Source organism: Mycteria americana, chromosome 6, assembly GCF_035582795.1.
Source record: "Mycteria americana isolate JAX WOST 10 ecotype Jacksonville Zoo and Gardens chromosome 6, USCA_MyAme_1.0, whole genome shotgun sequence".
In the NCBI taxonomy this organism is placed as follows: Eukaryota; Metazoa; Chordata; class Aves; order Ciconiiformes; family Ciconiidae; genus Mycteria; species Mycteria americana.
In genome coordinates, this window is record NC_134370.1 from 27,218,610 (window position 1) to 27,232,299 (window position 13,690).

Genomic DNA, 13,690 nt, shown 5'->3' on the forward strand with positions numbered 1-13,690 from the left:
CTATCCTTCCAGCAGCAGGACAGACATTAGACTTCACAGGAAAAGTGGGACTTTCAGCAGCTTTAGTGGTAAGCTGTGAAATTGTCTCTGCTGCAGCATTTGAAGCTGAAACAAAGCATTAATTATAACAGAGAGGAACCTCCTGTGCCAAAACAATGCACCTTTAAGGAACCACTTAAAAACTACTGAAGCCAAGCAGAATATGCTGAGAACATTTCTCAGGAAACTTGTAAATATTCAAGTATCTATCAAACAACAGGTTTAAAAAAAACAAAACAAAACACCAAAAAAAACCCTGAATATTTCAGAAGCAAAAGGAAACTGATTTTGAGAGACAATATTTTGTCTGGAAATTAACTATTACTTTTTGCTAAACACCGAAATGGAGATTTTAAATTTTTTTTTGTTTAACCACAAGCTTAGCAGTTCATTCTGTTTACCACACACCTCAGAACAAACCATTGATGGCAGAGCTGCACAAAAACATACGCAGAATTATCTTTAAGAATATGCATTATCACATCAGTGTTTTGATTACAAGCACAATTTTATGAAATACACTAAATGCAAAGAGAAAAAATATTAAACAAACAATATTATCAACTGCATCATCAGAGCAGCCCTTTGCATGGGAACAGTGTAAATGCCTTAAGGGGAAGCCATCTGTCTTGTCTGGTAAGCTTCACAAATATGCTTCATTTGCAACAGTTGTGTCCATATCTTTTGTTCGATACCTGATTACTGTCAGTGGCCCATAGGTGGAAGGTAAATTTCCTCCACACCACACCTTTATCATAAGGATGCAACACAGCGTTACCAGAAGGAACACTTCCATATTTATGTACTTTCCTTCTAGCTGTATCTAAGAAAGAAGTAGCAAGGACTTTTCCTAACTGATGTTTGACATTAATACAGTGATACAGTCTTACAAATATTTTTCATCAATGAAGACTTGTATAACTTCATTGTTGTAGAAGTCTTGTAGAAGTCACCCTCTACAATAGTAGTTTCCCTAAGCCAGTTTTGCTACAACTGTCCGAATATTAACCATGTTCTTGACTTTCTCCAAAGAATCATACCATTCAAAACTTGACACACCATGATTTTTAAATATGTTTGCTGCTTTTCATTTTAGTGATAGAATGCCACAGATAACTTAACTTAGAAAAAAAGGGAGTGGTAGATGTCAAAGATGTTAGCACAGTGTATTTATTCCCACTGTAGGAAAAGTCACATGCTTTGTAATAATATCAGAATAGATTCTACAAGCGTGGCCATCTACCTAGAGGTCACAGAATTCACTGCAGCACAGCCGAAAGTTTCTGAAGATAACTTTACAGTAGGTAACTCCCATAGCAGCAGCTATAAGCTGACTGAAACACCGCAGAAAGAAGGTAGATTACACCACACTGAGATCTGGCTTACAAAAAGAAGGATTTTTAAAATTAGCAATTTTAATTAAAATAAACATTTATGAAGCGTATGTGTGATGTATACACTTAATTTTCTATTTCTCCACTTTCTGAACTAAGAATTCAGATGCAAGGTTTTAAGTCCAATTAAGTCCAGGTCTCAGTATAGTTCATATCATTCTTTTATGAAATATACCGTTTATCCTTTTCTTGATTTGCTTTTAGCATGTACATCTACCTTATGCTCACCTAACCCATCTCCACATAGCAGTATTTAAAACCGCTAAAACTGAGGAGAAAAAATACTAGTTATGTTTGATTAGCCATACACTTCACGGGAGACTTAACAGAAAAGAAAGTTTAAGATTGGCATATAATAACACTAAAAGCAAGCTGATGGAGAAAGAATTCAAGTCAGCTACCTTTCTTCCCATATTACAATATCATAGCTGATAATAAAGTAACTTCTTGGTCCTAGATACTGCCTCATACTGAGAAATTAGCATGTTCTTGTTTTTATTTTTAGTTTAACCACTAAATACTAGTTGGGGGGGGGGGTTAAGACAAGATCCACTGAATTACAGCAGTTTCACAAAACACAAGGTGGCTATCTTAAAGGTGTAGTGACAACCAGAAATGCTGCAGCTACATTGCAGAATTGAATAGTTCAATGCTAAAGAAATACATATACTAGAATAACTCTCTCCCACAGGACTGTGGGCAGAAGTTCACCCTTTGATCCAAAGCAAAAACCCTGCAAAACAATCCTTGGTATTGTCAACAATAAATAAATATTCAGAAAAGGAAAATGCTAAAGGGAACTTAAACTAGCTGCAGTTACCATAGAAACCAGCAAGACTTACTCAACACTTCCTACTCTATTCCATTATCATTCAGTATCTCATGAACTCAAATGGAGAAGCATTGTTCCTATTCCTATGGAAACTCTGGAAATAGCCCACATCATCGTCACAGGAGATTAAAGCAATCCAGAACACATCTCTTGGATTCATTTATGTGCCGCCAAGAAAGATGTTATGAAAGATTAAAAATAACTAAACAGACAAAGTCCATTTCTCAATAGAGAGGAGCAGAATCCAAACTATTCCCTATGAACAGTAGGTAAGTAACAAGCATTGGCAAGCAGTTTATAATCTGTAAACAATTGCGATGAACAGATCTGTACAGTTACACTAACACACTGAAAGGTACATTCTCAGCAGCTTTGTGTATTATCTTTATACAAATGCCCTAACTTGATAAGACTATGTCCTTTAGTCCTTATGACATTTATTTGTTGACCAGGGTGAGGAAAGGGGAACTTTTATACAGATATAATAGTATATAATCTAAAATGCATACACAAACTCTTTTCATCTCAGAAGACGTGAAAAAAAAATCTGCTACACAGGTTCAAAATACATACTGTTAAATAAACAAGATTCATGAATATTTGAATGATTATGTATTAAAGGTAATATGCTTCCCCATCACTCCCTTCTGACTAGATGTCTCCTTTTTCTACTCTATTAATCTAAAGATGTAGACAGAGTAAACTTTTGATCTACCGATTAGAAGGTATGACTGCAAGCCGTGAAAATGTGTCATCTTCCCCCCCACCCCCCCCCCCACCCCGAGCCAGTTCAGTTGTCTATCTAGCACAGAGACAAATCTCTGACCATGTTAATATAAGATACTTTTTAGGAAGAACAGGAAAGAATAGTAACTTTCTGTAGTCCATTCCACTCATACAGTCTTTGGAATAGGTATGTTGGAAGATTACCCTTTCCATACTCTGTAATAGCTGTTTGGTATCTGTTGCCCATTTGTCCAATCCATTTTTTGAACCTGTTGACACTGTCTACACAGTCTCCCTTAAAAAAAAAAAAAAAAAATCCAGAAGTTTACTGATCCTCACATAAAAAACCCCACTTTTTCAAAATCTCTCTTAAGTTGATCTCTAACAACTTTCATAAATCACCCTTGGTTTTAGCATCTCGTTAATAACAGTTTGGCATAGATTGTCCACCAACTTCCTTTGTGAATGCTGACCATACCCCATGCCAGCCTTTTCTCCAAACTGAAAACTTCCAGCAATTTTTAAATATTAAGGCAGATGTTTTGCATCCTTACTGCTTTTGTTGCCCTTCTCTGTCCTTTATTCTGTCACTCTTAAGATATAAAAATAAAGACTTCACACAGTACTCAAGATGTGGGTATATAAAGATTTTTTTTAAGTAGCAAAATTATGTCATCTGTCTCATTCTTGATGATGCCCAGAATCAGTCAATTATTTCAGAGAACTATCCATGGTAATGCCAGAATCTTTCCTCAGCTGTATCTACCAGTTCTGGCTTCAGAATCATGTAAGTGTGGTTTAGATTTTTTTCACCTTGATACACTGCCCTACTTTTACACACACTGAAGTTCATCTGCCACATACTTACTGCCATGGGTATGAGTGTGCTACTAATTCCTACACTTTGAGGTCGTCATCAGCTGCTTTGTGTTTTACTTTCTTCATCCTTAAAATAGTCATCTGCCTTAAGAGACAGTTGTATACTTAATTTATTTAAAGCTACTTACTGTTCTGTCACCCTCAGGGACATGTAGAAAGGCAAATTAATGGTTAATGTGATTAGATAACTTATAATCATTATAATGTCCCTGAAATGTTTAGCAGTCCCAAATGGTCAGGTAAAATCTTTATGCTAGGAATCGGAAGTGGATTCAGTCCTGAGTAGAAAAAAAAAAATGCTCTCTCTCCTGAAACAGGATGACAGTAAACCTTGTACTGAAACTTTAGTGTATCTTTTTAAACCTTTCAACCACATCTTGAGAAGCTCCAGTTTTGCTTTAACTTTTGTGACCTATTTTACTTGCTTATGAAAACAAGTCTTGATATGGGTGCAGTGAACATATTAAAAACAAAAACAAACAAACAAAAGAAAAAAACCCAAACCACCAAACCCAAAACCACTGAGGACATGGAACATCCTGTGGTTTCTGCCTGTGCAGTCAGACCTGGAGGTTGAAAAAGGCTTCCAACCTTCTCCTCTAGCTCAGAAACCTAGAGCACAATGCAAGGGAAAATACAGCACTAGTTATTTTTGCCTAACTAGGGGAGTTTATAGGTCACAACAAACTTTCCTTAACTATCTAAGAAAAATTGTAATGTCATAAACCAACAGACTGCAAAACAAAAATCCTGTTACCCAAAAACGCATGTGCTTCACTGATGAAAAACTAATGCCAGGTTTGGATGTGTAAAATGCTTGAGATATTATGAGTATGAAAGACTAAATCACTGAAGAATACATTCAATTTCTACTGTCAAGTCAAATAATACATTTTATTCTAAATTAAGTCCTATTCAGGTTAACTGCATCCTAAGAACATTACAGGTGCTCAGAAAAAAACTGTAAATTCCACAAGAAGACTGGTTGCAAGACGTCTCCAGGATGACAGGGTCCCACAATGGAAAGAAAAAGAAAGACCAACATTTATGAGAGTTTTGTTTATCCTTGCGAAAGTTTGTTAAACTCCATATTCAAATTCTGAGATGTTGCATACTCAAGGTTGCTCAAGGTTTCTCTTCCTGCTTTGCAAACCTAGCAAAATAGCAGATATTGTCAAGAACACTGTCAAAAAATCTATTTGTATACCAAACGTAGCTGCCCTCTCCAAATCCATACCTGCCAGGGATACCAAGTTATCCTTTGAGCATCTATTCTCATTAAGTCATGAGAGAACCGTTACTGCTTTTGGAAGTAGGAAGAAACCCCACATAATTTCTGTGCTGTTAAATTTCACTTTGGCTGCTAGGCAACTGTAACTTATTGCAAGAAGTGGTGGGGTTTTTTTCCCCTTCAGTGTTAAAAGAATTTGAGTCCTCTCCTTCAGAAAAAAAAAAAAAAAGAAAAAAGAAAAAAAGGCAGCAAGAGCAAAGCAAGCTGTGAAAATATCCTGAAAAAAACTAAGCAGTATATAGCATACTTACATTTTTTTCCAGGAAAATCTACTATAATTATGTACATATTTAAAAATCCACTGGTTTTCCTTACTTGTATTTTTTCAAAACACTCCTCCAGCTCTCAAGCAATTCACCTGTATACAAACTTTAAAAAAAAAAAAAAAAAAAAAAAAAAAAAAAAAAAAAAACCAAACAAAAAACCCCACAACAACCAACCACTAGTACTTTTAATTCCATTGCTTCATGTATGATTTTTTTCCCCTCCAGGGTACTCTTATTTTATATAATTTTTAATGAGCTCCTCTTTATGACATATTTATGGACAAAACCTATGTCTTATCTAAGTAAAAATAACTGACACTTAAGAATGTTTGCTTGAGCAAGAGTATCGCAAATTAGTTGCATTTCAGTACGACATGTATGTACAATCCAACTGTAAGCATTCTAAACAAATTAGAAAACCTGAAGGCTTACAGTGGTATAGAGTCACAGAAAGATGCCACTCTTATCTTTCCCTGAATGAGCAGTAAGGCCTTCTAGCATTTTTAACAGTTCTTCAGAAGTCCAGTCAAGGGTCTAAATCTTTCCATACTGAACATTTAGTGCACTCTCTATTCACTAGACGGTCTTTGATTCACACTTTTAATCACGTTCTAAAGTTTTGACACCAATTTCTCAGAAACTGTAATGAGTAGACCTTGCAGAATGAGACCCTCTGCCAAGCAGAGTCCCAAGTTTTATTACTAATCTCAAAACTTCGTTCTATCTTGCCAAAACATTTTTAAGACTTGCATTTTTTCAACCTGCGAACGTGTAGGACAGTCAGAGCTGGAGAAAAAAGAACAACTGCTAGATCTTTTTGATAGATTAAGAGAATGTAGCAACAATTATGCATTCCAACCAAACTATGTTACAGAAAATTTCTATTTAATTTTAAATGTATACTGGGGAACATACAGTCATTTTTTAATTTAAGAAAGCACCTTCATATACCACTTCCTCATCTTTAGGATTTTAAAAGTAGTTAGTAAATATTAAGAACATTAAGAAAGCAACCTAAATAATCTTCTAATTAAATAACTTAGTAATAAACAACTTAAATAATTAATATGCTATTGCAACTAATTGCCATCCCCTCTCTTCTCCCCAGCTCCCCTCCCCCAGCCAGGGCTTTTCTTCTCCTCTTCCTTTCAATGCTGCCAATCTAAAAGACATTTTCATCATGCAGTGATTAAAAAGCAAAGCCTTATATGCTCCATTTTAACAGAAATTTGCGTGTTTCTGACTGACTGTTTCTTTTAGGTAGCGTGAGAGTGAAGGCAGTAGGCAAAACCACCACGTGGCGCTTAGCACAAGCTAAGTAAAGCTCATATCTCTGCCATGCATTTACAGGTCATGTGTTAAAAATGGAACAAACAGCAATTTGTTCCACCATTTTATCTCCTGGATTTGCAACTGAAATAATGATTTTTCTTTCTCTGTCAGTTTAAAGGAGAGTCCACATTCAACTGTGTCCTGGATTGAACTGTGGTAACTTCAACAATATATGTATGACTTTCTCTTGTATATCAAACACTTTACCTAATTAAGGAAGTCTTTTTCTTCTTACTCAAATGATTAAAAAAATTAATTTCAGGAAGGAAAATCAGTTCATAAACACCTTGAATTTCCTGCTTCTTCAGATTAATTATGAATGTGTCTGATTCTTCTTTGAGAAACCCACCTCAGGAATTTTTATCTGATACTTCCATCATCTACAGCATTATATAGCATTTCAAAGCAAATCAGTTATTTCCCTGAAGAGATTTTAAGTAAACTGTTACCTTTTGTTGTTATGCATATTTATGCCACTCAACATCAACTGCAAACAGAACTGCATGGGTTCAATGATCATGTTCTTAAATCATGTGCTTATGCAATTTAATTTTCACATTTTTAAACAGTATGTAAAATTCTCATCTACATTATTTAAGAGCGTCACATTTTCAAAGGTTGTGCCGCCAAGAACATTACGTTACACTCGTGCTTTTAAAACCTAAAGAATGAGGAGAAAAGGATATTCTGACCACACACCATGCCTAGCCAGCTCAGTTTTCTGCACTACTTCAGAAAACAAAAAGAGTTTCTAACTGATGGACATTCTGGATCACACTCTACAATGGTCTTCCTCCAAAGCCTGCCCTTCAGATGAAACCGGGTAGTGTGAATGTTCCTTTATGCATAAACCACTTCTGAGAAGTCAAGTGTAGAATTAAGCTCCCAAAGCAGTAAGAACGTCTAGTTCTATTTTAGTACTTTAACTCTACAATATTCATGTAAACTACTGAATCAACTGCAATATTAGCACAATCCCATGTACATGCCACTTTTACGTCTAGTCCATCTAATCTTGCTGTCATTAACAGACAAGAATTACATCCTATGAAACACTACGTTGACACAATGATAAAACAAGTGATGGTCAAACGTTTGAAAATTTGATGGTTTAATTATTTAGCAAGTAAATTTCCCATGCTTGTTTCTCATGTTGCTCCTCTCCCCCCCCACCCCCCAAAAAAAGAAAATTCTCTTTTTAACAACATGAAAATTACAGAAATCTGTGTCCTAATGGTTCTCTGTTGGAATTAATACAAAAATCACTTTGAGGAGCAGGGAACAGGGGCAACTCTTACCTCATGTAAGCAAGAGCTAAGGAGATATTAACAGGAAATATTTGAGACACTATCCTTTCCAATAAAGCTGCTCTTAGATACTCATGAGATGAGGGAGTAGCATACTAAGAAATGACAGAAGGCAAGCATTTCGTAGAATGCTTCTGCAGCATTCGTAGAATTCATTCTGAAGAACCGGACATAATTGACCACTTCTGTGGAGCAATGCATGAAACCGGCAGCACCAATTCTTCTGTGCTCGAAAAAAGTGAGAAAGAGTAGGTGCAAACAATACTGAGTTTTACATAAGAGCACCAGTATGAGAAGCTTTTGTGCCAGGGAGACAGTTAATTCTGCCAGCATTCAGAATCACTTCCACAGAGAACGCATGAAAGTTTTTTTTCTGTATACAGAGATTAATTTGCACAATACCCGTATCTTTGGCTTCACCTAGTTACCTCTAACATGTACATGTAAAAAAATACTGCCAAAATTGAAATGACAAGCCTGGGTTTTTCCACAACTCACAGCAAACACTGCTGGCAGGCCCAGGCATCCATCACAAATAGGTTTTACAGAAAGTTTCAGATACTTAAAAAGGTTGATTTCTTTTTATTTGAAACAGAACATTTAATTGAAGTCAAATGCAAAATATTTCAAGGTTTGAGAAGGTTTTAATTTCTCCCCTCTTTTAGTCTTTAAATGTAATTCTTCCTCTTTTTATCAATGGAATGGGAGGGGAGGATACTAAGAATACATTGGGGGGGGGGGGGGGGTCGCTTTTATTTCAGTTACAGAACTCTTCCCTCCCCCACAACCACCAATGAATTAAATGTTTTTAAGAAAACTAGTGTGGAGGGGAATTATCTCTTTCAAAGTGTTTGTCAGGAATGGATTAAATCATTTCAGTAACTGTCTCCAATGACCCAGATCATGAATAACAAGCAATACCCCTTACTTTCCAGTAGGTGCACTGAAACACATGATTTGGAAAATGTTTTTTCCAAAATAATTTTCAAACTAAAAAAAAAAGTTGTTAAGTTTTCAACTACTTCTACAGCTACAGTGTTGAAGAAGGCCTTCTAGTCTGTATTTTAAAGGGTGCCTACTGATTTGTCTATCTATTGTCTAAACAGAAATGTTAGATTTCACAAAAAAATTGGGCAAATGCTCCTATGTTGATGTAAATGTCCAACATGGTACTACAACTGCATGGATGTGAAGCTGTGACCTTTAAAAATAAATTTTGTCCTGTATTTTCCATACTGTTGGCCTTCATTTTCTTCACCTGTGGGTAGCCATGAAGTTTAAATATTAAAGAGGTAATTATAAGAGCAGCCACTATATAAATATTTGTTCCAACACCCACAAAACACCTGGAGGAACTGATCTGATAAATTAGGAAGCTGTTTTATAAGGTTACTGGGGAAGAAATAAAAGCTAGACCTGACATGTCAAAGATATGGTGACAGACTCCAGTAGAGAGGTCCAAAAAAATATTCAGTTTTGGTTCCACTCACAGCACTTGACAGTCCAGTAAGATTCACTTTAGAGAAAATGACTGTCCAGTTAAGAACAATGATGAGACATTTTCCATGAGCAGAAAACACAAATAAGATGCTACTTTACACTGATGTGCATTCAACACTTTGCTAACTTGTCTCCTTCACTTGTCAAATAAACCCAGGTAGCAATTACACAACAGCCTTCACGTGATCATGCTGAACTGAAGATCAGTTACAACTCTTTTCCCAAGTCCATTTTCAATGGACCACTTTTAAAACTTTTTTGTAAACATTGGATATAGAAGATTGATTTTAATTTAAACACTCACGGTGTAAAAATGTACTATAATTTCTTTAGCTGCAGATATCTCATACAATTTTGATTTCATAGCACTGTAAAGCCACCGGTTCTTTCTTCTTTGGGGGGTGGGGGGGGGGTGGGGAATGGGGAATGTAATTCCACACTTTGATTCAGATATATAATAGCTGGCAGGAACAGGCTGTGTTTAGTAGGAATTCATGAGTACGCCATAATATTTTCAAACAATATACTTTGATAAAAATATTGACTTGACTTAGCTACATCCTATATCTACAAATAACGTGAATATTCTCTCTAGAACAAATCTTCATTGAAGCAGTTAACCTTTACCAAACATAACTATAAAGTAAAATTTAAATGAACAGTCAATGTTCATACTGGAAATGGTCCTCCAGAAATTACATCCTAACAATTCAAATCCTGAAACTGATAAGTGCTGTATTAAAATAAATGCACCTTGTTTTCTAAACTGAACAAAATTAACTAACAGATTCCATACATCACTACTTATTTCTCATATTGATGAGTCATATTGATGAGTCCAGATGTGTACAATACCTGCTGTTATACCTTGACAAGAATATAAATATACTCTCAGAAATAATCTGACCCAAGGATGTTGGCCAGCTGTCTACAAAAAACTCTGGAAAAAAACTAGTTCCTTATAAGATGCAATGGTAAACTGCAAGTACAAAAAAAAAAAACCAAAAGAAACAAAAGTCATCAAATGGAACTGACTAAGTTCTCCCAGTGTCTTGAATAAAAATATGTAGTAAAATGTGTTTTATATTTTAGGTTTTGATCTTGATTGTTGGCTTGTATTACTGCTCACATATACTTCAGTAAAAACAACACAGGACAATTTCTGATTGCATAGCTAGTAGCATAGGACTCTGGTTTTGGGTGATTTCTGGCCTTGATACTTCAATTGGAACAAGAAAAGCATGGCTCTGAGATTTGTCATTTTTAATGCTGAAAACATCAGGAAAACACACAAAAGATCAATATGCCGCTTTTCATAAGATGATCAATATGTTAGTTTCACATAGAAGACACGTAGTGCTAAAAGCAGCAATAGAACATGCTTTCAAGCTATTGATAAAAGTCAGCACTTAACATAAGCAAATGGGCAGAAGGTATTTTTAGGAAAAAATAATCAAAATAATAATATTGCAGAACTAAACAAGACAGTAGCAATTGAGCCGCCTCAACTTTTCACTGTAAAAGACTTGATTGGGAAGGCAGTTTCTTTTCTTCTCCTTCCCTTCCCTACCCCTGCCCAAATAATTACTCTATAAACCAGAACCGACTCACACTAAAATATCTCTTGACCAAAGTAAACAATCAAGGACACAAATTCTGTTTTCAGTTTAACCCAAACTAGTTCCAAAGTCTCACTGGGATTCTCAAAAATTTTCAATGGGATTTAAATCACTTTAGCTGTTAGGTTATAAGTATACACATTCTAACAAGGAAACTAATCAAAATCACACAGGAGACACCTTTTACTTCAGTGAACTCCACAGAAAACCCTTGGCAATTAAGTATGATTTTACAAGGCTATAAAATAATTATATTCAAGTAAAGTAAAAACTATAAAGTTTTTTCAGTGGAACTTTAAACTACATGTTATTAATATCTGATTTGTGGCTCTATTTGATACATAACTGTTCACATGTTTGAAGGATTTCCTAAGTTAATAAAGAAAAGATCAAGAGAACATAAAATCATTACTAGTCTATTGGAAGTATCACAAATCCCATTGCATGGCCAATTCAAACTTGTCTTTGCTTTGCAGTTCTGACTACTACCTACATTTTGTAACACTGTGCTTATTTTCCAAGTCAGCTTCCATTTTTGCTAGCACAATTTTACTTCCAGACAAAATAGGCCTATAGTTTTACCACATAATATGAAATTATGTGCTGGTTTTGGCTGGGGTAGAGTTAATTTTCTTCATGGTAGCTAGTATGGGGCTATGGTTTGGATTTGTGCTGGGAACAGTGTTGATAACACAGGGATGTTTTAGTGCCTGCTGAGCAGCGCTCACACAGAGTCAAGGCCTTTTCTGCTCCTCACCCCACCCCACCAGCGAGGAGGCTGGGGCTGCACAAGAAGCTGGGAGGGGACACGGCTGGGACAGCTGACCCCAGCTGACCAAAGGGATATTCCATACCATATGATGTCATGCTCAGCATATACAGCTGGGGGAAGAAGAAGGAAGGGGGGACGTTCAGAGTGATGGTGTTTGTCTTCCCAAGTAACTGTTAAGCGTGATGGAGCCCTGCTTTCCTGGAGATGGCTGAACACCTGCCTGCCCATGGGAAGGAGTGAATGAATTCCTTCTTTTGCTTTGCTTGTGTGCGTGGCTTTTGCTTTCCCTATTAAACTGTCTTTATCTCAACCCACTCATTTTCTCACTTTTACCCTTCCGATTCTCTCCCCCATCCCACCAGGGGAGAGTAAGCAAGCAGCTGTGTGGTGCTTAGTTGCCGGCTGGGGTTCAGCCACGACAAATTACTAAACTCAGTGTTTGTAACACAGTTCAAAATCATGGTGCCAGAATACTGAAATAGGTGAGGGGGGGTGGGCTGGAAGTCAGTTTTTCTTACTTGCTGTCTCTGCTTGTCTCTTGGAATGGGAATTAGTCTGCTATTTTTCTTCCAAAAGAGAAAATTGGGATTGACTCAGCGCTGATGCAACAAACCAATCAAAAATCCACCTCTAATGCTGGGACACGGTGTTTGTTAAAAAATGTTCTTTAAAGTAAGAACACAGAAAATCATTGAAAACTTACAAGTACTCTGCCAGTCAATGTCTGGGCAGATATCATGACTCCTGCCCAATCCTTCACAGAGGTCATCCATCCCACTTCTGCTGCCACATTCTCCTCTTTTTCATCTGTTGATTTGCAGGCCCCATCTGCCTGTGTATCTCCACCACCATTGATCTTCTGGGCCTCCTGCAAAGTAAATATTTGGGTTAGTTAATGTTTAGCAATTTGACAGTGAAAATCAGTACACAGCTGTGGCTAAGAAATGCTATGAAAAAAGCAAATCAGTCTTCCTGGATTCCTGCTAGATTAAATTAAGCACCTACTTGGCCATATCTCTTCAGAAATAATAGAAATAGAAACGGTCTATGAGGTACCAGACTAACAACTAGATAAAAATACTCTCCTTGACATTACATCTTAAGAACATATATTTGGCATCAAATATACTATATGTTCCTTCCCTATAAGCAGCATAATTGCCAAGAGTTATGTAAGCAATTATAGAGCTACATATAAATGAGTTTGTCAGACATACACTGAAGGACCTTTTGATGTATTAGTTCAAAACAATGTGTACTAGGTGTGAACATAATTGATGTACAGTTTTAATTTACTATCACTAGAATTAATTATCTGAGTAAACCTTCACTGAGAAGCATGATGTAACAAGACAATAATTATCAAGTGTGAGGGGAACAAAATACAACACAGAATCTGCAGGGAGCTGACATGATATCAGTGAACCAGTGTTTCAATGAAAGTGTTTAATATATCGCAGGAATTCTTCTGTCAGTAAGTAGCTCTTGTAGAATGGAGAGCTAGATATTAAAGAGAAGCCTCAGCTGCACTAAGCTGACTGATGAGTCACATGCACTAGAATTCATATCAGTATCTCCCGGACGCTGCAGCAAGGATGTCATGCTCTGTAACTGCCTGCTATGTGCTACAGTCACAGATGCTCCACAAAAATCAAGAGAAATTATAGGAAAAGCCAGCCTGGATTGTACAGCGTTTAAAACATATCATATGCAAAGTATCAGACTGTGCCATG

General features: G+C 36.4%; 1 protein-coding gene across 9 annotated transcripts in view; it reads right to left on the minus strand.

Annotated features, from left to right (window-relative positions):
• Positions 1 to 13,690, minus strand: part of KCNMA1 (potassium calcium-activated channel subfamily M alpha 1) — a 532,021-nt gene that overhangs the window by 377,000 nt on the left and 141,331 nt on the right. For all 9 annotated transcript variants that reach the window (XM_075505159.1, XM_075505158.1, XM_075505166.1 and 6 more), the window contains one exon: positions 12,661 to 12,825. In XM_075505159.1, coding sequence (XP_075361274.1) covers positions 12,661 to 12,825 — 165 coding nt within the window. The remainder of the gene's footprint in view (positions 1 to 12,660; positions 12,826 to 13,690) is intronic.